Source organism: Equus quagga, chromosome 11 (genome assembly GCF_021613505.1).
Source record: "Equus quagga isolate Etosha38 chromosome 11, UCLA_HA_Equagga_1.0, whole genome shotgun sequence".
Taxonomy (NCBI): Eukaryota; Metazoa; Chordata; class Mammalia; order Perissodactyla; family Equidae; genus Equus; species Equus quagga.
Genome location: NC_060277.1, coordinates 81,028,486 through 81,055,518, shown reverse-complemented (window position 1 = coordinate 81,055,518; position 27,033 = coordinate 81,028,486). Strand labels below are relative to the sequence as shown.

Here is a 27,033-nt window from a genome sequence, read left to right as displayed (position 1 = left end):
TGGGACGAGAAACAAAGGAAACTGAAAAAAACCAGAAAACAAGACACAAAATGGGAGTGGTAGGCCCCCACGTCTCAATAATCACTCTAAATGTAAATGGATTGAACTCCCCAATCAAAAGACACAGAGTGGCAGGATGGATCAAAGAACAAGATCCAACAATATGCTGCCTCCAGGAAACACACCTCAGCCCCAAAGACAAACACAGACTCAGAGTGAAGGGATGGAGAACAATACTCCAAGCTAATAATGAACAAAAGAAAGCAGGTGTCGCTATACTAATATCAGACAAGGTAGATTTCAAAGCAAAACAGATAAAGAAAGATAAAGAGGGACAGTATATAATGATAAAAGGGACTCTCCACCAAGAAGACATAACACTTATAAATATATACGCACCCAACACAGGAGCACCAAAATTTGTAAAGCAACTCTTAATAGAACTAAAAGAAGACATCAACAACAATACAATTATAGTAGGGGACCTCAACACACCATTAACACCAATGGACAGAACATCCAGACAGAAAATCAACAAGGAAATAATAGAATTAAATGAAAAATTAGACCAGATGGACTTAATAGATATATATAGAACACTTCATCCAAAAACAGCAGGTTACACATTCTTCTCAAGTGCACATGGAACATTCTCAAGGATTGACCATATTTTGGGAACCAAAGCAAACATCAATAAATACAAGAGAGTTGAAATAATATCAAGCATCTTTTCTGATCATAATGCTATTAAACTAGAAATCAACTACAAGAAGAAAGCAGAGAAAGGTGCAAAAATGTGGAGACTAAACAACACGCTTCTCAACAAACAATGGATCATTGAAGAAATTAAAGAAGAAATCAAATATTATCTGGAGACAAATGAAAATGAGAACACGACATACCAAATCATTTGGGATGCAGCAAAAGCAGTCCTAAGAGGGAAATTCATCGCAATACAGGCTCACCTCACTAAACAAGAAAAAGCTCATGTAAGCAACCTCAAACGACACCTAACAGAACTAGAAAAAGAAGAACAAACAAAACCCAGAGTCAGTAGAAGGAGGGAAATAATAAAAATAAGAGCAGAAATAAACGATATTGAAACAAAAAAGACAATAGAAAGGATCAATGAAACAAAGAGTTGGTTCTTCGAAAGAATTAACAAAATTGACAAACCCCTAGCCAGACTCACCAAGAAAAGAAGAGAGAAAGCGCAAATTAATAAAATCAGGAATGACAGAGGAGAAATCACAACAGATACCAATGAAATACAAGAGATCGTAAGAGAATACTATGAAAAACTATATGCCAACAAATTGAACAACTTGGAAGAAATGGACAAATTCCTAGACTCCTACAATCTCCCCAAACTGAATCAGGAAGAAATGGAGAATCTGAATAGACCAATCACAAGTAAGGAAATAGAAACGGTAATCAAAAACCTCCCCAAAAACAAGAGTCCAGGACCAGACGGCTTCTCTGGAGAATTCTACCAAACATTCAAAGAAGACTTAATACCTATTCTCCTCAAACTGTTCCAGAAAATTGAGAAAGATGGAGAACTCCCTAACACATTCTACGAAGCCAACATCACTCTGATCCCCAAACCTGACAAGGACAACACAAAGAAGGAGAACTACAGGCTGATATCACTGATGAACATAGATGCAAAAATCCTCAACAAAATTTTGGCAAACCGATTACAGCAATACATCAAAAAGATTATACACCATGATCAAGTGGGATTTATACCAGGGACACAGGGATGGTTCAACATCCGCAAGTCAATCAACGTGATACACTACATCAACAAAATGAAAAACAAAAACCACATGATCATCTCAATAGACGCAGAGAAAGCATTCGACAAGATCCAACACCCATTTATGATAAAAACCCTCAGTAAAATGGGTATAGAAGGAAAGTACCTCAACATAATAAAGGCCATATATGATAGACCCACAGCCAACATCATACTCAATGGACAAAAGCTGAAAGCCATCCCTCTGAGGACAGGAACAAGACAAGGGTGCCCACTTTCACCACTCCTATTCAACATAGTACTGGAGGTGCTGGCCAGAGCAATTCGGCAGGAAAAAAAAATAAATGGAATCCAAATAGGTAACGAAGAAGTAAAACTCGCGTTGTTTGCAGACGACATGATCTTATACATAGAAAACCCCAAAGAATCCACAGAAAAACTATTAGAAATAATCAACAACTACAGCAAAGTAGCAGGGTATAAAATTAACGTACATAAATCAGTAGCATTTCTATACACTAACAATAAACTAACAGAAAAAGAACTCAAGAACTCTATCCCATTCACAATCGCAACGAAAAGAATAAAATACCTTGGGATAAACTTAACCAAGGAAGTGAAGGATCTATACAATGAAAACTACAAGACTTTCTTGAAAGAAATTGACGATGACATAAAGAGATGGAAAGACATTCCTTGCACATGGATTGGAAGAATAAACATAGTTAAAATGTCCATACTACCTAAAGCAATATACAGATTCAATGCTATCCCAATCAGAATCCCCAGAACATTCTTCACAGAAATTGAACAAACAATCCTAAAATTCATATGGGGGAACAAAAGACCACGAATTGCTAAAGCAATCTTGAGCAAGAAAAACAAAGCCGGCGGAATCACAATCCCCAATTTCAAAACATACTACAAAGCTACAGTGATCAAAACAGCATGGTACTGGTACAAAAACAGGTCCACAGATCAATGGAACAGAATTGAAAGCCCAGAGATAAAACCACACATCTATGGACAGCTAATCTTCGACAAAGGAGCAGAGGGCCTACAATGGAGAAAAGAAAGTCTCTTCAACAAATGGTGCTGGGAAAACTGGACAGCCACATGCAAAAGATTGAAAATCGACCATTCTTTTTCACCACACACCAAAATAAACTCAAAATGGATCAAAGACCTAAAGATTAGGCCTGAGACAATAAGTCTTTTGGAAGAGAATATAGGCAGTACACTCTTTGACATCAGTTTCAAAAGAATCTTTTCGGACACTGTAACTCCTCAGTTGAGGGAAACGATAGAAAGAATAAACAAATGGGACTTCATCAGACTAAAGAGCTTCTTCAAGGCAAGGGAAAACAGAATTGAAACAAAAAAACAGCTCACTAATTGGGAAAAAATATTTACAAGCCACTTATCCGACAAAGGGTTAATCTCCATAATATACAAAGAACTCACACTGCTTAACAACAAAAAAACAAACAACCCGATCAAAAAATGGGCAGAGGACATGAACAGACATTTCTCAAAAGAAGATATGAATATGGCCAATAGACACATGAAAAGATGTTCATCATCGCTAATCATCAGGGAAATGCAAATCAAAACTACACTAAGATATCACCTTACCCCCGTTAGATTGGCAAAAACATCCAAAACCAAGAACGACAAATGTTGGAGAGGTTGTGGAGAAAGAGGAACCCTCATACACTGTTGGTGGGAATGCAAACTGGTACAGCCACTATGGAAAACAGTATGGAGATTTCTCAAAAAGTTAAAAATAGAAATACCCTATGACCCAGCCATCCCATTACTGGGTATCTATCCTAAGAACCTGATATCAGATATCTCAAGAGTCCGTTGCACCCCTATGTTCATCGCAGCATTATTTACAATAGCCAAGACGTGGAACCAGCCTACATGCCCAGAAACTGATGATTGGATAAAGAAGATGTGGTATATATACACAATGGAATACTACTCAGCCATAAAAAAAGACGAAATTGGCCCATTCACAACAATGTGGATGGACCTCGAGGGCATTATGTTAAGCGAAATAAGTCAGTCAGAGAAAGACGAACTCTATATGACTCCACTCATAGGTGGAAATTAGTATATTGAGAAGGAGATCTGATCGGTGGCTACCAGGGAAAAGGGGGGGTGGGGGGAGGGTACGGAGGGGGAAGTGGTGTACCCACAACATGACTAACAAAAATGTACAACTGAAATTTCACAAGCTTGTAATCCATCATAACATTAATAAAAAAAAAAAAAATAAAAAAAAAAAAAATGTATAGAATGAAACGTGTTGAATCAGCAGCAATGGTAGCGTGTTTAAGGAAACGAACAAACAGGAAAAGGATCCAAAAAGTCATAAGATGAAGCATGACTTCTTAAGTGCCAGTGTCTCTGGGTTTTTAAAAGACAACCTTGAGGGGCCTGCCTGGTTGCATAGTGGTTAAGTTTGCGCACTCTGCTTTGGGGGCCTGGGGTTCGCAGATTCAGATCCTGGGCGTGGACTATGCACCCCTCATTAAGTCATGCTGTGGCAGTGTCCCACATACAAAGTGGAGGAAGATTGGCACAGATGTTAGTTCAGGGCCAATCTTCCTCACACACACACAAAAAGACAACCTTGAAAAGGACCAGCTTATAGAGATGGGCAAGCATTTTGTTTCTAGTTTCTGAATGACCCTGTAAATTGAGGGAGATCTTCAACCTCACAACCTCTCTGGCTGAGGGTGGCAATTCTACATGGAATCTCTCCATCACTTAGTGGCCTTGTTCACTGTGGGTTCTTTTCTTAGTTGCAGATACAATTGAATTGGAGTAAGTTGATGAATTGCCACATTTTCCCCAACTATTTTAAAGGCTGAATATAGAATTTTACTATGCCAGAGCCGGAATGTGTAGCTTAGAGAATAGAGATCCAAGTTTTCCTTGATAGTATACCAGCAGGTTCCTTAGTTTTGAAATCACAAAGTCAGAAATACATAGGGGCCGGCCCGGGGCTGAGTGGTTAAGTTTGTGCGCTCCGCTGCGGCGGCCCAGGGTTTCCCCGGTTCGGATGCTGGGCGCAGACATTGCACCGCTCATCAGGCCATGCTGAGGCAGCGTCCCACATGCCACAACTAGAAGGACCCACAACTAGAATATACAACTATGTACCAGGGGGCTTTCGGGAGAAAAAGGAAAAATAAAATCTTAAAAAAAAAAAAAAATTCACACACCTCTATGATCAGAGACCCATACAAGTAAGAGCAACAAAAAGAGGCTATCTTTAGGTTTGCCAAACTTTTTGAATAATGGGAAGCAAGATAGTAAATAAGAGGGCAAGAGTTGCAAACTCGGAGAGCCTACAGGGACCAGGCTGGGAAGAAAATGTAAGAAAAGCAGGTCCAGCCGTGGATGAGAATGGGGAGTAGTGGGGACTGTGGTGAGTTCTGGGGCACGCATCCATCTTAAGGTTTCATTTGATTGTTGCCATGCAGGAATGTGGGCCCCAGTGTTACTTTTTCCCCCCTAAAGAGAAGCCAGAAATCCAGATACTAATACCAGATACCCAATTTAGAAATGTTGGTGATTGATTTTTTAAAAACTTTAAACATTGTACTGTCCAAATAAAACCTATCTGTAAGCCAGATGCAAGCCACCAGTTTATGCCCTCTGATAAGTAGAAAGGTCATGGACTTTGAGCCCATTAAGTCAGAGGTCAGATCACCAGTATAATATAGCAATAATGTTGTGATCAAGTTCATTGCCAGTCTAGAGGCATACAGCTAACAACCTAGAGCACGTTCTAGGTGCAGAGCTCTATGCTGAGTTCTCTGGGGACAGCAGTTCCCAACTTGGCAATTCATCAGCATCATCAGAATCAACTAGGAGCTTGTTAAATGTGTTTATTCAAGGGTCCCACTCATCACTGTTGTATTACACCATTCTGTGCCTGTCTACACCCAGATTTATGAGGTCATCTTCTCCCATGCAACCCAAGAATCTGCATTTTAATAAGTTTCTCAGGGGAGATTCTTTTGAAGCCAGTTTGCACTGGTCTGCAGATTGATTGTTTATGGAAACCACTGCTCCAGAGAATGAATCATTACTTCCAGTCTAATTAGGGAAAGATGATATGCGTATGCACACATGTAAGGAGGAGTGATGGTAATTAACCAAAGCTCCCTGGATATAATTGTCTCTGATGAAGTGCTGACTGAGGACATTAGCCAGTAGGCTGTTGACAAAGTACTAGGGAAAACCAAATGGGAAAGAGAATTGAGCTGCACCATGAAGTAAGATCAGGATTTTATTGTCAGAAGCATGCAGAATAGTCTAGCAGTCTAGACAGACAAGTGAGCAGAGGTAGTGCATTCCAGAGGCTGTGTAGACCTGTTAGAGCTGAGGTGAAGGTGTATGAGGAACACAGTGGAACATACCAAGCGGGCAGAAACCATGTTGTGAAGGCCTTTGAAGGTCAGACCAATTATAATAAAAGTGTCTCACATTGCCAAGTATTTTGGTATGGTTGCAAAACATTTTCATATGATTTAGCTAAGTGTACACTAATCTATTTGAGACTATTTTATTATAAACAAATTATTTTTTTGGAGGAAGAATAGCCCTGAGCTAACATCTGCTGCCAATCCTCCTCTTTTTCCTGAGGAAGACTGGCCCTGAGCTAACATCCGTGCCCATCTTCCCCTTTTTTATATGTGGGACGCCTGCCGCAGCATGGCTTGCCAAGCAGTGTGTAAGTCTGCAGTTGGGATCCGCATTGGTGAACCCTGGGCTCCCGAAGCAGAATGTCCAAACTTAACTGCTGCGCCACTGGACTGGCCCCTAAACAAATTTTTGTTTGTGTGATTTAGCTTTCTCTTCCATATACACAATTCACTTTTGCTGAAATTTCTCTTGATAATGAACTTTGGATCTTACCACAAGCCCAAAAGGAACACAGATGGATACCAGGCTTAAAGTGCTCTGGGAAGATCAAAGTGAGTGGAGGGAAAAGAAAAAAAGAATCAGGCAGGAGGTGGGATAAAACTAGAAGGGCTTTGGAAAGGGAGAGAGCATGCTGGATAAAGGAGCCCAATCATAGCTGTGTGCAGTCTAGAGAACAGAGGAGATGAGGCCCAAAAAGGAGGGTGGGCTGGTGGAGGTGTCCAAGGCCCGTGGAGGCCACAGGGGCGGGCTTCTTCAATTCTCCACAGCAGGATCCTCTGCTGCTGATGGCTAAACCCCAGTGCTCACTGGAATCATAGGTCCAGTACGGGGAAGGGGACTTTCATATTGGGAATCATCGGGCAGCCTTCCAGATTGGATCAAGAGATGCCCATGGTTGTCAGAGGTTGTCATAGCCCCAAGTTCAAGGTGGTCATCTTAGCTGACACCACAGAAAGGAATGGACCAGGAATTTAGTCTGCAGTGTTCACTCTGCTCCTTGCAGAATTATATGACCTTGAGCAGGTCACTTGTCTCCTCTGCGCCTCAGTTCCCTTGGTGAATAATGAAGGGGTTGCATTAAGACAGTGGTCTTCAGCTTTTATTTTGAAACAACATTGGGACTGGACTCTTTCTTCCAACTATGTTTTATCTGAAGGACGCATAGCTAAAGCCTGAGGCTGGAGTAGCTCAGGTTGAAGTGAGCGTGGGGGTGGGGTGCTGTTGAGCAACCTGTGAGGGCACTGGATCAAATGGCCAGTTAAGCACCTTTGACCTTTGCGCATTCAGCAAGTTGATCACGCGGTGCTGCTGCAGGGCCTGAGGAGCTCCTAGAGAATTGTCCCCAGCAATTGAGAGATTCTCATTTGGTTTGGAAATCACAGTGGCAGCAAGGGGGACCTTTCTAAAGCCATTTTGCTACTCTCAGTACATCTGGGCAGGGAGGAAAAGCCAGGCAAGTAGGCTGGAAGCCAGTGAGCATCCCCCTACCCCCTACCCCGTGCAGAGACCACAGGTAGTACCTGGAGCACCTGTGGCTCGGCGGCTATGGGGAGCCAGCCCCAGGGCCTGAGGCCTTTCATTGAGCCAGCTGGAGAAAGTTACTGCTGCCGCTCCTTATTTGCAGAGCTCCCTGCGGTTTAGAGCTGCAAATAAACATCCTCTCTCTTTGGGAGAGATGGGAAAGGGAGAGGGCAGAGTATCAGCCACATATGAAATGTTTATTGAATACCTACTGCATGGCGTGAGGGATAGTCCTGCACGTGGAACCAGAAGACAAGCTGGAGAGGGCACTTAGATGTTGAACAGACTATGTGCCAGCCGCCTTGCTACGCATGTTCCGTTGGTTATTTAACGCTCACCACAGCTCTGTGAGGGATGCATCGTCATCCCTTTTTATAAATGAGGAAACTGAGAATAAGACTGTCTCTTGCCCGAAGTGTCACACAGATGGAACGTTTCCCAGCTGGATTCAAACCCAGGTTAATCCGGCTGCTTCTACACCACCCCACTTCCCCCTGAACTGGAGTCTGTAATCCACCACTTAACAACTCCTAGCAAGACAGTCAATCACTCAGCCTCAGTGGCCCTTTGTGGTCTTTGACAAGGGATCAGGGTCGTCATGACTCTGACTATCTTACAGTGTTGTGACAAGCACTGAATGAGAAAGTGAATGTGAAACCCTTTTACAACCAGTAACACATTGTGGGGGGCGGGAGGAGGTGAGGGGGCGCGCAGATTGAGGGTCCTCAAAGCAGCCTCCTCCTCCTCTTCCTGGAAGATGAAAAACTCTTGGGAGCAAGTAGCCATGCAGTGACTCTGGACAGAGACAGATGTGCTAGGTTTGTTCTCTTCACTTCTGGTGGCCGAGGGAGTGGGACAGAGGGAGGAAGAGGGGTGCAGAAGGGGAAGTGGGACTAGGGAGGGAGAAAGAAGGACTCTGGGTCAGGTCAACAGCTCTAGCTCCAAAATGGACCTTGGAGTGTCTGATAGTATCTTATAAGGGATTTAACGGGGATGTGATGGTTCCAGAGGCAGGATGGGAAGGACAAGGATTGAATGAGCTGTTCTTGGGAAAGTGGCTGCCAGCCGCGGCAGCCATGAGATAGATTCCTGTGCTCCCCACTGGGCCTCTGCCAGACTGGGCTACCTGATGATGCTTAACCCACTGAGGACAATGCCTCCTCCTTAAGCTGGGGGCTTTTCCTTCCTGGCCTTTCCTGGGGAAGGTAGGGAGAACAATTGAGCCTGGCCGTCTATACCCAGGTGTTTGCGCTCATGAGCCTGGGCCCTAAACCAAATACCACATGTCCATCCGGCCACCATGACAGGCCCATCACACAGCAGGCAGACTCCTCAGCTGCCTTCCATTCAGTCCTGGCTGTGCTGGGCTTCAGAGAGGCAGCCCATTGTCTTTTCCCCCAGGGTTTATGAGCTCAGCTTTGGTTTTCTCATCTCTCCTCTTTGATGATAATGGAAGTAGTAGGCCTTAAACCAAAACTGATCTATGTCAAAACAGGAGAGAGAGAAAGAAAAGAAAGAGAAAGAAAAGAAAGGAAGGGAGGGAGAGAATGCCTAAATTTGGAGGAAAATCTAAACTCTGTAACTGATTTGAAAAGACATGAATCAAGGGCCTGCTGCACTGCCCAGGGAGCACCCTTCCGGAGGCGGCACAGGTTTGGCTGAAACATTTCATCTATCATCCTGTTGGCATTGACAGTTTGTTGAGGAAACCCTTTCCTCCTCTAGAGCGCAGGCCAGCCTCAGTCCCTGAACTTGAATCATCTCCAAATTCCACGCAGCAGCATCTCACGAATCAGCTTCTGTGCCAGCTGTGCCGGCCTGGCCACAGCAGCCTCAGACTCAACGAAATGTCACTCACTGTGGTGACACAGGTTTCATTGGAACTTACTCTTACCCCCTTCGAAGTCCCACTCTCCCTCTACATGTTGATGGCAGCCTCTGGAAAGTAATGCCTTAAACTAGTCATTTCAGCTGCCATGTGGTATCTGCTGGGCAGGACCACCCAATCTTCTGGGTACCCCTCAGGTAACCCCACCACAGCATCCCTCAGGCATCCTCTCTCAGACTAGGCACCAGAGTCAGAGTTGCTCACTGGTCTATACAACACTAGAATGTTCCCAAAGAGAGCTGCTTGCCCCCCACAAGCAGTGTTAGAGTTTTGGTGAAATTGCTCTTTTCGCTTTCATGCCACTTCCATTCGCCTTATGACCCCAACGTGAATCCCAGAGGTTGACTGATAGAGGCCACACCAGACTCCAAGCCCTTCCTCCCCTACAACTCTGAAGCTTCACTTGGACCCAGCATGTCACACCCAACCCCTTTCTCTTACGAAAGGTGTCTCCCAGGAGACCACGCAGGTGGTAGACCCAGGCAAGTCTGTCCTACTGATGAGGATTATTTCAGGCTGGTTACTGTTAAAAACTGCAGATGAGAAGGAGGCTCTGAGGACTGGAATTTGCTTGCCCTTTGATGAGAGACATTTGCATTTGTGAAGGAATTCTCTGTCTGTGGGGGGTGTCTCCCTCTCTGCACCAGGAGGAAGGTGGGATGGCCTTATCTCTGGAAACTCTTAATGGGGAAGGCAAGGACTTAAGTTGTTTACTGTCTGGCAAGCTCATGCAACTGAGCACCCCCCCCCCCCCCAACATCCTCCTTTGTCTTTAGCTGAAGATAATATTTAAGGTGGTGGCTCCTGCCATTTACTTAATCCGGTTTGATTCTTATCTAAAAGTTATAGGACCATCCAATAACCAGGCCCTACCGGCACTGATACCATTTTAACAACTGTTTTATATATTCTTTCCTTTGTCTTGTAAATAGATAACGCACATACCTATGCCTTAACTTTAGCCTACTCTCAACCCATGTTTGCAGCAGCAGCAGCTCTGCCTGCCCGTGGGTCCTATCCCCACGCAGCAGTTCTGACTGCCCATGGGTCCTGTCCCCATGCTATTCCATACTATTCTCTAAATAAAAGAGCACTACTGCCAGACCTTGAGAGTCCAAGAAATCTTTCTTTCAACTCCTCGGCTCACCGACCCCGCATCACTACCATGCTCCAAGCAGCTCTTGATTACAGCTCAACCCCAGGGCTGCAGAGAAACCCACAGCTTAACCGAGAGTGAAATCCCAGTGCGACTTGTAACCTCATGGAGACTGTGGCCAGGCCAGGCCTGCGGGATGGAGGGTCAAAGTCACCCAGGGCCCAAGGTTGGGAAGCGGATTCCCTGAAGAGGACACATGACGCTGGGGAACAGCGGGGCCGAGGATCAAGCATCTCGTCCACCCAGACCCCACATGTGGAAACAGCTGTTCAAACCATAACAAAACCAGGTTGATTGCATCAGTCACTGAAGCAAAGTCGGCATCAATAGAGCTCGGAAAACCAGGCCTATCCCTCAAGATTGCCCCATGGGCAAGGTAAATATTCAGTAAGGTAAATATTTAGTCCTGGGAATGATGCTTGTTAATTCTGTGCTTTGCTATTATTTTTCCTTTTATTCGTTTGTCTGACAAACGATCTGTGTGGCCAGCCTTGGCTTGGCACTTCCACACTGATGGCTAAGATGTCATCCTCCAGTCCTCCCTCAGCGTGTCTTGGTGGGGGAGAGTGAGGGGAGCAGAGATTGGGGATGGCTTCACAACGGAGTCATTTTTCAGGTGGATTTTGGCTGCTACGTAGACCTCGTGAGAAGGATCACAAGGGGGCGAGGGGCAGCGGAGAGCATTCCAGGTCTCAGGAACAGCATGTGCCCCCAGCATCTCTAGCTAGCTTGGTGATTTCTGCATCTGATCTTCCCTGTAGGTGAAGACCCTCTAGAAGCTCTTGCAGGCCAGCAGCACTCGGTCGAGGGAAGCAGCAAGACCACAGGGTTTGTAGATCGGGCGGCCAACTGGCTGGCAAGGAGCCGGTTCCTTTACGTCTCTAAGCCTCAGTTTCCTTCAGAAAAATGGCAGAGCGTGGTGATGATCAGAGGGTGAGCTTGAGTATCAAATTGTCTGGGTCCAAATCCTGCTCCTACTCTCCTTCTTGCTAGCCATGGGTCATGTGTATTTCATTTCCTCATCTGAGAAAATAGAAATGCCTATCTCAGAAACTTGTTCTAAAGATTAAGTGGGGGGCCGCCGGGTGGCGCAGCGATTAAGTGCGCACATTCTGCTTCTGCGCGGCTCGGGTTCTCCGGTTCGGATCCCAGGTGCGGACACTGGCACCGCTTGGCAAAAGCCATGCTGTGGTAGGTGTCCCACATATAAAGTAGAGGAAGATGGGCATGGATGTTAGCTCAGGGCTAATCTTCCTCAAAAAAAAAAAAAAAGATTAACTGGGATATAAAGTATGTCAAATAGTTTTACCTGAGTAAATATTAACTGCTATTATGTTAGTACAATGGTGCACTTTATAACGTTTTGGTCAACGCCGGACGACATATATGACAGCGGTCCTGTAAGATTAGTACCATATGGGGGCCGGCCCCATGGCCGAGTGCTTAAGTTCGGGCGCTCCACTTCGGTGGCCCAGGGTTTCGCCTGTTTGGATCCTGAGCACGGACATGGCACGTTCCTCAAACCATGAGGAGGCGGTGTTCCACACAGCAGAACCAGAAGGACCTACAACTAGAATATATAACTACGTACGTACTGGGGGACTTTGGGGAGAAGAAGAAAAAGTAAAATGTTAAAAATTTTTTAAAAGATTAGTACCATATGGCCTAGGTGTGTAGTAGGCTTTACCATCTAGGTTTGTGCAAGTGCACTCCCTGATGTTTGCACAACAACAAAATCATCTGACACATTTCTCAGAACGTATCCCGTCCTTAAGTGATGCATGACTATACACTGTTATTTGTGTGGAGTCAGGACCAGCAGTGCCCACCCCAGGCTTCTTAATCCAGGATTGATTGAGAGCCTACTATGTGCCCGGGGCTATGTGGGCTCAGCTATGCCACAGTCCTGCAGGCTGGCTCCCCCAAAAAGCTAACGGAGTAGTGCCCAGGCTGTTTCTTAAGGAGTGCCTCCAGGACCAACACCTGTGGAATGGAGCGGACAGAAGCAAGATGGGGAAGAAGGAGAAGTGGAACTGCCACACAGGCCCAGCGGTAACCTCGTGGCCCCATCAGGAGCTCTCTGGAACTGCAATGTCCCTTTGGAGTCACCCTGAATGGAGCCAGCCCTTTATACCCCCCGCGTTGATGAGTCATTGGCTGAGGGCCACCCGGGAAAGAAATGTGGCCTTGAGCAAAGAGGCTTCTCCCTGGAGAGGCGAACAGCTGAAGGCGTCTGCCCTGTGACAGCACTCCCAGGTGGCACAGGCCGTTCCTTGAAGGGGGCTCTGAGCTGTGCATCCCAGCCCCCACTCCAAGCAGTAAATAAAACAGAGGAGAATCCCTGCCATCCCGAAGAGGCTGTTCCAGTGGGAGCTTAGGTTCCAAAGGTTGCTGTCAGGATTAAGTGAGATAATGGGTGTAAAGTACCTTGCCAATGACCTGGCATAACAGAGTAAGCGTGAAAACAACAATAGCTAAAGGTAGTAAAAAGATCAGGGAGATTCCAGGTGAAAGAACAGAGGGGACTCAGCTGCCTGCTGGTGTCTGGATCCTGCTCCTCCTGCACTCCAGGCCATGACATGGACAGGTGCTCCAGCCCTGATGGAGTCCTGCACCTCTTGAGTCTCTCCTCAGTTTGTAAATAAAACCCTAGCATCTCAGGCCCCTTCTCACCTCACCTGGTCCCATCCATCCTTCAATGCTCTCTCTGTCCAAAAGAATCATAATGATAACCACAAATTATTGTACACAGCCTCTTGGCTGGGCATTTTCTTTCATCTTTACAGTAATCCGTGAGGTAAATGCTGTCATCATCCTCATTTTGCACATGAGGAAACTGAGACTCAGAAGGGTAAATTAAATTACCAAAGGCACCTCACTAGCTAGTGAGCAGTGGAAGGGGACTCAGACCCAGGTCTGTGTGGCTCTGGGGCCCATGCTCCAAGGGCGTCTGTGCCCATCTCATGGCCTGAATTTCGTAGACCTGGTCCTACTGTGCCCTGTATCTGCCCTTTGGTCAGGAGTCTTGGGGGAAGGGCACAGACTGATTTTTTTTCTCCCTGATTCCTCAGTCCCTGGCACAGAGGAAATAATAGTGTTTGTTGAAAGACTAAATCTTGTTCCAGAATGTACCCATATCCCTCCCCTGTCCCCTGTCCCTCTCCTCCCAGGCCTAGTAGCGGCCGACAGTTGGAACAAGAAGTGCCTTCCTATGTGTCCAGCCTTAACTGGGCTAGGGCTCTAAGGAAGGAACTGACTTGTGACTTGTCTGTCCTGTAGCTCTCCTCCAAAGGAAGCCCCTCCCTGGCCCTGGGACAAATCCTTAGTCCCTAGAGGAGATAACGCTTTTGTCCCTATTCAGATAAACAAGCAGAGCCACTAGATGTGTGTAATGCAAGGTGCAGGAGCAGCGCCCCACCCACAGAGATAGGCCTGGCCGTCCTCCAAAGGTCATCGGCAGGAGCCTGGGGACAGCCAGGCCCAGTTAGATGGATGGGCCAAACTTAGCCCAGTTTGCAGGTGGATAAACTGAGGCCCAGAGCAGGGAAGCCATGCCTCCACGCCTGCAAGGCCACCAGCTTCCCTGCCTCTTCCCACCCACAACCCACCCAGAAGCACAGAGCCTCGGGGTCACAACACACGGGGGCACCGTTCACAATGTGGTCTCTGAATAGGCGCCCCCTGGAGTTTTGTGACGCAGCAGCCTTTACACGTGTATGTGCACACGTGCACGCTCCACCACCACCACCCATGACCCTGGGCTCCTACAGACTCTTCTCCACCACACGCTCCCCCGCCCGCATGCTGTCAGATCAGAGCCACAGGAAACAGGGCCAGCAAGTGTGCAAACCAAGAGCCAAGATGGGGAAGTTTATTTTCCAAGAATCATCTAAACACTTGGGGAGTATTTTTGGCCCCTGACTCCCACCCGGATGCGAAATCTAAACAGGGGGCCAGAGAGACGGCTGCCGGGGGATGTAGAGCAGCCAGCAGAGACAGGGTGGGACAAGAACTGCAGACCCCACCCTGCCCCTGGTCCAGAGGTCTGTCTTCCTTGGATGACAGCCAAAGGAGAAAGCTGGCTGTGGGTGTTGAGGAGATGCAGAGAAGTGACCCTAGGTTCTGACAGGTCCCCTCACCCCTCTCTGCCTCAGCATCCTCATCCGTGCAATGAGAGACATAATTCCACCCTTAGAGGATTACAGTGAGGCCCGTGGCTGGCACCCAGTAGTCATTCAACAGATTTGCATTACGGTCTGTGCTGGAGCCTGTGACCTCAGAGACGGCAGGTGGTGGCCAAAACCACCAGCCATTGAGCCTTCCCTGGGCCTGGCCAGCTGCAGTGAAGTGTGTGTGCGCGCATGTGTGTGGACACGTTACACACGCAGTGCAGTGACCCAACGGGCATCAGAAGTGGATGAAAGCAGGGCTAGGGGCGGGGTGGGGGCCGGGCCATCTTTGTGAATAAGAGGTGCTGTTGGTAGCTGCCCTCACCTCTGAGAGAGCTGCATCAGGAGCCGCATCAGGAGCCAGGCAGGGCTGCACAGAAGGAACCTGGAGGACCTTCTCCAGAGCAGGGTCTGCGGAGGGTGGCGCGGCAGCATTAAGAAAAGGAGGCGCTCAAGAGCACAAACGCAGCGAGAGGGAACGCCGGGCAGTCTCAGCCTCCGGGGCACGGGCGCCAGTTCCAGGGGAGTTGGCTGTCCACTCCTCGGGTGACTGGCCAGGAGTGACCTTGCTATGAGCGCTGGCTGGCAGCACCTGCTCTGGCCTCCAGGCACAGAGAGGGAGGGCGCAACACAGGGAGGAGACCTGAGCCCTGGGCCCTGGACAAGCTGTGCCCATTCTGGCCCCACTGGCTGCGTTTATTCTTGTAGGGTCACAGGGACAGGCGAGGGTCTGTGCCTTCTGCCTAGGGTTAGAGAGGCCAAGCCTCCCCTAGTCTTTTGCAAAGAGCTGGGACTTCTTGGTTCTGCAGCCATGTGCAGCCATGGCTTTCACTGAACGTTGCCTTGAGGGCAGGGATGAGGGTGGGGGGTGAGGGGGTGTAAATGGGGAGGAGGGGCAGTTCAGACTTCTGAGAGCCCTGAAGGGGGGCCGTGTGGAACGAAAGAAAACAGGTTCACTGTCCACAGCTACTTGCTGACACAGGCTGCCTGCTGTTGCCATGGTGACAGCAATACCAATCTCCACCCAGCCCCACGGCTGTGTGGTCACCAGTGAAGGGAGAACGGTGCTTATTCTTGATGACAAAGGAGAAGAGGGAGAAGGAGGCTGGTATGGAGGGGCAGCCCTTCTCCCTCTCCTCAGGCTTAGCTAGGTGTAGTCAGGGACTCAGAGGGTATCAGGGTGAGAGAAAGCTCAGAGTCACCTCCAACCAGCTCCCCTCCCCAGACCAACAGCGAGCCAGGGCTTCTAGCACTGCCACCTAGCTCACACATCTTCTGGTGGGGAAGCTCACCACCTCCAGAGAGTGGACACCAACTGACCTGACCCTGGCCCCTGGGGGCCCCTTTCTACCCAACAAGGCCCCATCCCATCCCCTTCCTCCTTCTCAAGGCTCACGCTCTTCCAAAATCCAGTCCTGCCCTGTGTGATGAGGAGAGCCCGGGGCCCTTCAGTCCCTACCTCCAGGGCTGGGCCTGGCTGGGGACCTACCAGTGGGGCCCTTTTTCCCTTCTTGATTTTCTGGACCCCCCCCCCCCTACACACCCCCTCACAGTCTCACTCCCTCCTTGGGCCCCAGAGAGGAAAAACCGTTAGAGACACAATCCTGGGTCTGGGGGGGATGTTCCAAGTGCAAGGGCCTGAGACCCCAGGATTCACCCCTGACTCCTCTTCCTCTCACATCCCATTTCTGACCCATCACCTCTGGACCACTGCAGCCCCCTAAGTGCTCCTCCTGCTCCTCACCCCTGCAGCCTCTGCTCCACAACACAACAACCCTCTGGAGGCTCCCAGGCTCTCATGCTCAAAACCAGTGTCATAATATCCTACCATGAGGCCCCCATCCCCACACACTCAGCCTCTCCCGTCCCGCTTCCCCTCCCTTCGGCCCCCCTCACTGTCTCCTCTCTCATTTGCTCTCTCCCTCCCTCACTCCACTCCTCATGGCCTCCCTGCTGTTCCTCCCACAGGACGGGGCCCTCCCCTCCACGCCGGAACACTTGCTGGCCTCCAGATGGCCTCCTCCCTGGCCTCCTCGAAGCCTTCTGGCTGTCCCTTCCCTTGAGGCCTGCCCTGACCCCCTTCCCTTCCTGATTTAGCTTTCTCCCCAGCACTCACTGCCTCCTAATACGTGGTACCAGTCTGTCTGTTTTGTTTATAGCATCTCCCCACTAGACTGGGAGCTCCAGGAGGACATGTATTTCGTCTGTTTTATCCCCTGCCACGTCCCCAGTGCCTACAACACAGACGCTCAAGAAATACTTGAGCAGATAAATGAAGCCCCTGTCATTCGCCTTGCCTAGGCTGTCCCCACACGTGACCCGCGCTCTCCACACCTAGGGCAGAGGAGGCAGTGCCGGCTGCGGTCTCAGCTGGCTCTGCCACAGCCTCCCTGTGTGGCCTCCAACAGCCTCCTCTCCTTTCTGAACCTCAGCTTCCCCCTTTATGTAAGGAAGACGCTGCATGGGAACTTCTCTGGCTTTCGCTGGATTGGAACTCCAAGGTGCCTTCTGCATCTCTCCAAGTGAAGTGTAGACAGGGAGTTCACAAAGGTGGGGGCAGGTGTCTGGTGGTCCCTGTTCGGAGGAAATCTCCAGGCCTTAAGTCCCCTACCCTGGAGCAGGGGTGGGTTGAGGGGAACAGGGCAGGGGTAGTTGTGGGAACTAAAAACAGACTCAAGAAAGGTTTTTCCAAAAATATACCCATATTTTAATCATCGTTACAGTCCAACCTGGGGAGCCTGAGGAACAGAGGCCCAAGGCCTTAAGGGCTGAGATCAGAGGTCAGGTGTCCAGAAGTGAGCTATCACTGGAGGAAGCCAGCCATCAGGCAGGTGAGTGTGGGGGCCAGCAGGGTTGTCAAGGGCAAGGGCAGCAGCTGTCCAGGGGCCTGGGACTTGAACACCGGGCGCTGCCCCAGGTCCTGCAGGGGCCTGACGTTTTCCGTCATACTCAGTTTCTGCTCATTGTCGTAGTACAGCTTCTGGGAGAATGCAAGGATCTGTGGAAGGGACAGGGCTCAGCAGGGAGGTGGGGAGCAGGTGGAGCTGCACTTCCTGCTGTGTGACCCCAGGCCAGTCACCTTGTCTCTCTGAGCCCTCATTAGTGAAGAGGCTCAGAATCCCTACCTCTCAGGTTTTTCTGCAGACAAAAAGAGCTTACTCTTTGTAAAGTGCTTGGCATTGGTGGGGGCTCGGTTCCCATTAGCCTTTCCTAGTCGAGTGGACTCACAGCTCACAGGTCTGAGGGCCTATGATTCCTGCCACCATCACTAGTACAAGAGAACAGTGGCTCTCAAACTCGAGTGTGTGTTAGCATGGCCTTGTGGGCTTTTGGATCCCAGATTGCTGGGCCCCACCCCTAGAGTTTCTGATTCAGTAGGACTAGGGTGAGGCCCAAGAATTAGAATATCTAGGAAGTTCCCAGATGTGTTGATGCCACTGGTCCAGGGACCACACTTTAAAAGTCACTGTTATGGAACGGAAGCTCCACAAAAGCAGCGATTTGGGCCCTTTGGCTCACTGCTGTATCCCCAGAGCCTAGTGTATTATAGGGACTCGAGTACCACTTGCTGAATGAATGAACTGTTTTCCTACTGTGGCTACACTGACCTCTCTCAGCTGCTCCTAGCCAGCGCCAGGCCCTCCCTTATGCTAGTGCCTCTCCCCAGGACCCTGGCTCCCTGCCCTCAGCTGACTGACACCCACATACTTTTCAGGGTGCAGCCTGGAAGCGTTTTCTGACCACCCCTGCCACTGCCTCCCTTCCAGCCCTCAAACCAGGGATCGGACAGCTAGGACATTTCTAGTCTGTCTCTCCCAGGGAGTGTCTGTGGATTCAACCAATGGACCTCAGCTCCCTGGGGTGCCTCATCCCCACCCCAGCCCAGGAGACCTCCAGGGGAGCCCAGAGGGACAGTTTCTGAGGAGCCAGGCATGGGAGGCTGCACCCTCGGCCGAGCCCTGGATACCTGGTCCTCATGAAGCTGAATGGGCTCCTTGAACACGGTCCAGACGACCTTCTCCTGGCAGCCCGGCGTGGTGAGGGAGCCCAGGTAGCGGAAGTAGTGCCTCAGTTTCTCCTCCTGGGGGAGCAGGTCCCACAGGCTGATGCTCTCTTTCATCGTGGTTCTCATTTCTTAGGGGGACAGAGGATACTGTCAGTTGGGGGGTGGGGAAGAGGGGCACCTCCAAGGCTCTGATACCCGCCTCACACACCTCACTCTCAGAGCCCGGGCCACCCCACTCGCTTCCATTCTCGGAGGAAATCTCCTGCCTCCTTTCATCCCCGCAGCCTCCCCTTCCTGGTCAGCCTGACTCACCGGGTTTGGGGATCTCAGACAGCACCTCCACCAGGGGCTGGAAGCCATCATTCTTGGATCCAGCCTGGAATGGGAGGGAAGGGGGCTTGAGAGGGGCTTCTGTGGAGCCAGTGGTGACCACCAGTTCATTCTCCTGGTCTGGGGTGGGGGAGGGCAGGTAGCTTCCGGGATTTAGGCCCTAGAGGCTCTAGGCTTCCCACTCGGGGGAGAAACAAGTGATTGAGAAACAGGAGAAATCGGGGCCTCCCCAGCTCCCTCCTGCCTTGCTGGTCTCTGGATGCTAAGAAGCAGCCCCTCAGACCCTGGTTCCCTGGGACCTGGGGGGAGTGGGGGTCCCACCTGCACCATGAAGGCCAGCACTGCAATCTCATCTGGGTCCTCGGCCTTTGTCTTGATCCTCGATGTCCCATTCTGTTTCTGATGTACTACGTGCATCTGGTGGGGGGTGAGAGGGATGGAGAGAAGACTGTGAGGGGGCTGGACTGCTCCTCTTGCCCAAGGAAGTTACGCCCAGAACCCGGCCAAGGCACCAACCTGGGAAGAGGCCCCTCACCTCCATGGCAAAGCGATGCCCATCGAAGGTGTGCTCTGAGCCTCTATTCATCTTGTTGGACCAATGCAGGTGCAGCTGCTGGGCCCGGTACTGGGCGTTCAGTCCTCCTCCAGAAATTATGGGCTTGTCCTCCAGCCACACTACCACTGGAGGGCACAGGAGGGAGCAGAGTCCTCTCAACCACCTCCCCTAGCCTCTCCCGGACCCCTCATCCCAGCTCTACCCAGGCAGGACCTTCTCTCCTACCTCCCACCCTTCAAAGGCTACAGTCCTGGGCCTGAAGGAACGGGATAGGGTGGGAGAGCCCCAGGCTTTTCCCTGGTCCCCTCACTGGCCTCCCTGCCTGCCTCTCCCTCTGCACACCCTCCACTTCCCCAAACATGCAACTCAGCCCCAGTCCCTCCCCTGCTTCAACCCACTCTGTGGCGCCCTGGCATCCTCAGGGGAATGTCCAAACTCCTTGGCCCTGGGTGACCTGCCCCTGGGCCCAGCTCGGCTGACCCTGGGCTGGCTCTGGCCCCTCTGGGCTTTACTGTCTGTCCTCCATCCACACGGAGCCACGCGCATTTCTCTGAAAACCCAAACTATTTCACTGTTTCACGCCTCCATGCCTTTGCGCATATTGTTCCTTCTTCTTAGAACGTTCCCCCACCCCCAGACTGATCTGATGAAAGTATTGCAAACACTGCTAGAGTGTTCCTTCCTTCCTGAAGCCCCTTCCTGGTCCGCGCCCGCGCCACGCCGCCTGGTCCCCTCCTGCACTGCGGGCTTTTCAGCCTCTACTCAGCTAAGGTGGCCCCGGGCCTGGGGCACCCTCCCAGTCCTTGGGGATCTCAGGCATCCCAGGACTGGGTGCCCCTTCCTCCCCAGGTCCTCCATCCACCTGCTGAGACCCACCTGAGTGCCCATTGTTTTCAACATCCCACTGTTGCTTCTGGTCATAGCCGGAGAAGGAGAAGGGTCCCAGGTCTAGGTTCACCTCGGCCTTGGTGGTGTCGATGTTGATGGGGGACTGGTGGTCCTTCTGGCAGTCGTCACCCCACAGGTTTGGGCCTGAGCAGGGAGAGGGAGCGAGCTGAGGCCGAGGCCACTGGCACCGGGCTGTGGCCACCTCCGCCGCACTGAGTTCAGGCCCCAGCACCCAGCTCACGTGCGGCAAGGTCTCAGGCTAGCTGGCGGGCTGTGTTGAGGGAGGCTCTGCCCAGAGCTCTGCCCTCATCTTCCCTGGGCCCTCCTCCTCAGATACACTCACACACACTCACTCACACACACTGCAAAGCCAGCAGAGCTGGCCGTGGTGTGGGCCATGGTGAAAAGAGGGTGGCCCCTTGGTGGCTATGGGCTCAGGGGTAGGGGCGACCTCATGGTGCTGGGCTGTGGAAGAGAAGTGCGGTGACAAGCTGCTTCCTGAGGGCAAAGGAGGTGAGTGAGAGCTCCTGGAAGCCTCGGAGGGAAGTCCCCTGGAAGAGCTGCTTATAGAAGGACGCTAAGCATTATCTGAGGGCTGGGAGGCAGGGCAGAAAGCCCTGGAGGAACCTGGTCCCCACACCCTCGTGACTCCAACACCCCATCGGGCGGGGCTCGGGAGTGGGGCAACACTATCTGGTCACCAAACCTAGCCGAGGCAGGAAGAAAGCAAACTGCAGGGAAACTGGTCAGCATTTGAATCAAAAGTGCAAAGGGCGACCGCCCAGGTCCACCTGCAGGGGAGTCCCTAGGCCAGAACCGACTCTCCATACTGTTGTGAGAAAGAGCAGTGTATCCCGTCCTTTGATGCTGCTGCTGATTTATTTCACAGAGGACTTCCTTCTCAGTGACATGACAGGAGGTGCCAGGGAAGATGCAGGTCACTGGTCACTCTACGGTCCTTATCCCGATCACCAGGAGTGTGTGCATGCATGCGCGTGTATGTGTTAGGAGCTGATATCTGACTGGGGGGCCACCGTCACCCCTCATTCTTCCCATCCTCCCTGGGTCTCCATTTTGACCTGGACCGCCCCCACCACGCAGAAAGGTCTGTCCCAGGGCTGGCTGTGCTTACCCTGGCAGGTGTGGTTGGAGGCCTCAGCTTGAATCTCGTAGCACCAGTGTGACTCTGGAGCAGAGAAAGGAAGGATGTGAAGCTTGCGCATATGTGTGTCAGGGTATCTATGCACACCTGCAACTCCCAGTGCATGTGAACCGCGTGCACACAAGCAACTTTGCATGTGCGTGTATGTGGGTCACAGTGGGTCAGAACCGGGGACTATCCCTGGAGTTGGAGCCCCACCTTGGGATGGGATAGAACGTTCCTGGGGTCTGGGACAGGGGGTCCAGGGGAAGAGACTTAAGAAGAAAATGTAGGGATGGGGGAAGGAGGTGGTCAAAGCAGCCAGGCCCGGGGTGTCCCTGACCCATGGCTGATCAACTGGTCATCTTACCTGAGTCACTGTTCCTCAGTCAGGGCCAGGCAAAAAAGATCAGCCCTTGAGGGGGCCCCTCTGGGACCCTCAGCTCTACCCCAGGGCCTAGCCTGGACACTCCCCATCCATTGCTCATCAGACGCCCCGCTTCATCCCCTCTCCCGAACCTGGAAGGGAGGCTCTGGTGACAAGAGGAGGAAGATTAGGGCCTGGCCTCCCTTCCTGGGACAATAGAGACAGGTTCAGCCTGGCTGCTTTCCCAGAGTTGATCTGGGATGATGGAGATAAGGCTAGCCCCTCCCCGGATCACACCCTCTGTGCTATTAAGGCCCATTCTTGGCTACAGCTCACAGCCCCGCAGGGAGGAAGGCAGCCAGGCTTCTCCCCCTGTCCTACCACCTCACAGCTCTGGTGTTGGAGGCCACACAGATCGGGTTCTAGTCCTGGCTCTGCCTCAGGGCAGCAGAACCGGTGTCTCTGAGAAAAGGCTGGACCACAAACGTACTGCACTAATGCAGGGTGCTAACAATAGGGGACACTATGCAGGGGCAGAGGGGCACACGAGAGCCCTGGGCTTGCTGCTCAATTTTTCTGTAAACCTAAAACCGTTCTAAAATTAAAGTCTATCGATGAAAAAAAAGGCTGTGCCAGCAGGATGGACGAAGCATGTGATCCAGAGCTGGAATTCTAGCTGGGCCACCATGGTGGACTCAGGGTCAAGTTACTTAATCGCTCTGAGCCTCGGTTTTATCATCTGTAAAATGTAATACCATCCAGCTCATTGGGCTGTGGGAAGTTTACACGAGAGATGGGAGAGAGCGTTCCAGGCAGCTTGGAATTCAGTGAAGTCCCTGACTGATGAGTCCTTCCCTTCCCCTGCCTCCCCGCTCTGGCCTCATGTCATTGTGCAGTTGGCCAAGACCAAGGAGGGGCTGAGAGGAGAGAAATGGGGTGAGTTGGAAAGGATTCCGAGATGAGGAAATTCCTAAGAAAAGCACAGCTTCCTGCTCAGCCCGTGGGGGGTCTATGCACACCCCGCCCCCCCCCCCCCCCCCACTCCTCCTCTAGGGTCCCTGGAATAGAACAGGGTGGGGAGAGAGCTTTGAGAGGGCCAGGTTCTCGGCAGGGGAAAGAAGGAGGGGTTCTAGGCCAGGAGGAAATCAGCCACTCTCTCAGTCTGGCTCCTCAGAACCACCCTGGGTTTCCGAGGTTCCCAGCTCTAGATCCAATGCTTTGCCTATGCTTCTGGCACAGCCTCTTCACAGATGGACAGCTCTTCAGGGATGGACAGCCCTGCAGCATCTTCCCCATGACAGGCCATCCCCTGCCCTGGACATCCTCTGCTGCCCCCGGAGGTTGCTGCCTCTGAGGACCCTCGTGTGGGGCAACTCTGGCAAGGGGCAGGGGCCACTCCCCATCCAGGCCCCTCTCTGCAGGTGGGCAGAGCTCTGAAGCTGGAGCCCTTTCACCTGGCTGCCAGTCCTGGCTCTGCCTCTTGCATAATCTCTACAGGAGAATTCATAAAATTTCCTGAGCCCTACATTCTTCCTCAGGCAGAAAGAAGAGCCTCTGAACTCCCAGGGCCAGTTCCCGAGGAGAGGAGATAACGGATGAGAGGTCATTTGCAACAAGGTGGTGAAAGGCTCCTTGTCGTAATCTTGCTGTGTCTTCACCTCTCAGTTGTCCTGAAGCAAAAGTGGCCCCCTTGGTTGAGCTGACCCCTTCTCTGGACTGGAGGCCCTGGGGGGTCACATTCCAGGGGAAGCCTTGTTTAAGCCAGAGTCCTCCGGAGCCATCTCTGAAGGGCGCCAGCCAGCTCTGAAGGGTGGAACCCCTTCTCAGCCTCCCAGGGGCCCATCTGGTCTAGGCTGAGCTTGCCTCAGGAATTTGTTTTCTCCTGCCTCGGGCTACTGCTCCTGGGTTTGCAATGGTGACCTCTGATCCACTGTCTTAATCACAGAGACTTTTGACCTGCTTAGTTGAACACTCTTGTAACTACCACATTCAGGAGGCAAAAGCCAGGGAAACATAATGTTGATGAGGCCAAGGTCAGGGGTTATGTCTCTGTCAGAGGGCTGAGGGTAGTGTGCCAGCTTTCAGGCAGGAGGTGGCAGGATCACAAACCAGCTCAGGTTCGAGAGGGCTGCTCTGGCACTGTCTCAGGCCACCACTAAGAGGACCTGGGAGGAGAGGGGCCACCCATAGGTCTTGGTTCTGAGCTGTGGGTTCCACCTACTCCCCCGGCCCTGATCAGAGACGGAGTGAGAGACCTAACAACCACTGCCAGTCACCCAGCCACTGTCCCCTACCCCTGGCTTACCCACCACCCCACCCCCTTCTTTAGAGATGACTGAAGAAGCTCTCTCTGATGAACCTTGCTCACCCTACCCTCCCACTCCGAGAGGAGGGAGGAATCCTGAAAACCAGCTTAGCAAAACCCAACTATGTCCTGGGCAAAGTCTCAGCAATTCCTGGCCAGGCATTTGGGACTCTGGAGGGGCCTAATATCCTCTCCCAACTGCTCCCTCCCTGGCAGCAGATGCCCTGGGGACTTTGATGTGCATGCAGCCTGGTCGCTCTCCAGCCTCAGGTTGCCTAGGGGATGCAATGGGTGGAGGAAGGCAGTTAGTTCCCACATCAGCTCCCTGTCAGCAGCAAGCCTCAACGCTTCAGGGGAACACAGCTTGTTCGAGGGGGCGACTGAGAGACTTCCAGCCAGCTGGCCCCAGGCCAGTGGTAGAGCCGTCATAGCCATCCCAAATGGAGTGCCTGCCATGTGCTACATGGTCCCCACACCAAGCACTTACACCCACTATCTTGGAATCCTTAAAGCAAAACCTGAAGTCAGAAGTACTATGCCTGTTTTGTAAGTGAGAAAACTGAAGTTACGTGACTTTCCCAAGGCCACACAGCTACAAAGCAACTGAATTAACTGCAAAGCATTCCTCTTTCTACTAAGCACAGTGGCTTAAGTAGGTTTCAAATGTCCAGCCCTGCAAATAAAATTTTTCACATCCTGCCTTTTCTCTTTCCTCCCTTCCTATGAAAGGGCCTGGGAGTTGCTGCCAGATGCCCCTTGTCCCCCGCAGCAATGAGCACACACTCTTGCCTCCTCTGCTGCTGAGGGCACCCATACCCCTCACTTCACAGCTCCAAGGGACGAGCATCATCTAACTTTGGCAAAGAGCTTTGGCCCGGTGGACCCCAAGGACCATCCGAGGGGTCGCTGAGCTGGGGACTGGCAGATAGGGGCTTCCTGCGAAGGAGATGGTCACCTGTAGTGTCGCAGAGAAAGTGCCTCCGGATCCCTGTGCCCAGCCTCTGGAAGCGCCTTCAGCTCCTTATCAAATATTAACACGCCTCCCTGCCACTTCCTACCTAAGGGAATAATTAAGAGCTCGCCACACCATTAACCTTTAAACGAAAAATCTGGCCGGAAAGACCGGCTTGGCCGGGAACTTGGGGCTTCGGGTGCCCCCCGCCAGGCTCCCACTACAGCCCTGGGGGCTGGAGCGGGGAAAAGGGCTGGCGGCCTCCGGGGACAAGGAAGCCAGGGTGGGAAGCCGGGATGCCAGAGCCCCACCATACCCAATTTGTGCCTTTGGTCTAGGCCGGGAGCAGCCGCCCAGCATTGAGCCCCAGCGGGATGGACAGCGACCACGCACAGACTGAGGAGGACCAGACACGGTGTAAAACTCCAGAAACGGCGAAAAACGGACGCGTGCGTCGTGGCAGATCAGAGAAGCATCCTTATCACTGACTTGCACAATCACCTCGCCAACGGCTGCGGGACGACGAGTGCACACACTCTCCCCACACCTGCACGTGTGCACACAAGCTGCGCACGCCCGGTCCGCCCGCACCCTAGCTGCTGCGGGCGCACACGCAACCCGCGGACGAACGCGCAGCCGGTGCGCACCGGCCGCCCGCGGGTGCAGCCGCGGCGGGGGTCGCAGAGCGGTCCACCTGAGGGGCATCAGGGTCCAAGCCCCAGCGTTCACCTGCGCTGGCCAGAGGCCGGGCGGTGGTGAGAACCAGGAGCGCAAGCAGCAGCCACATCCTGCGCAGCAGCAAAGACGTCGCCAAGCCAGGGGTCGCGCACGGAGGAGGCCGCCGAGGATGCCACGATCATGCCGGCCGGGATTTTATAGCGGAGCCGGGACCGGAGGGAGCCCCGACAGCGGTACGCGAGTAGCGGCTCCTCCCCCTGGCGGAGCCTCCCCTCCTCTCGTCCTGTCCCTGATCTGAAATCCTCCGCTCCCCACCTTGCCCTCCCCCCTGCTCCGCTGCTTACCCGGCCACCTTTTGCTTAATTAAGCGCGAGGCCCCCTCACCGGCTCCGCGTCCCTTTCGTTCAGAGGCTTTGTCCTCCCCTCTCTCTCCTCCCCCATCTCACACCAGGTCTGCGGTTTGGGAACAGGGTAGCGACATTGCAAGGTCCTTGATCTACACAAGGGTGGGTGCCCCAGAGTCCTGATTTCTATCGTTTTGGCGCGGACCACTGCGCAGCCCTCTGGCCTCCGGAGCAGCCTGCGGATGCCTTGGATGGGCTTGGGTTGGGGGCTAGGCGGGCGGAGATAGCCTCAGAGGGATGATAGTGTTGAGGGATGCGCGATGGTATTTGTTGAGTCGGGTGTCCCCAGAAGGAAGGCTTGCTTCTCTTTCTCAGGCAAAGGTCGCTGATTCTCTGGTTCTCATTTCTTTTTCTGCTTCCTCCCAGACTGCTCCAAACTTAATTTCTAGGCAGATCAAAGACCCTTCTTCCAACACAGAGAGAAGACGCCCCTAAATTGTTGTGTGAGTGTTTACCTGATGGCC

At 51.6% G+C, this 27,033-nt stretch overlaps 1 protein-coding gene across 1 annotated transcript; it reads right to left on the bottom strand.

Moving 5' to 3' along the window:
* Positions 1–17,625: 17,625 nt before the first annotated feature.
* On the bottom strand, positions 17,626–26,380 carry CA4 (carbonic anhydrase 4). The gene is made up of 8 exons (XM_046674495.1): positions 26,217–26,380; positions 21,855–21,908; positions 20,711–20,866; positions 19,814–19,959; positions 19,600–19,695; positions 19,261–19,324; positions 18,910–19,076; positions 17,626–17,940 (listed from the first exon to the last, which is right to left on the bottom strand). Exons 1-8 carry the CDS (start codon positions 26,272–26,274, stop codon positions 17,746–17,748), a joined length of 936 nt encoding a protein of 311 aa, XP_046530451.1. The 5' UTR covers positions 26,275–26,380; the 3' UTR covers positions 17,626–17,745.
* Positions 26,381–27,033: the final 653 nt, after the last annotated feature.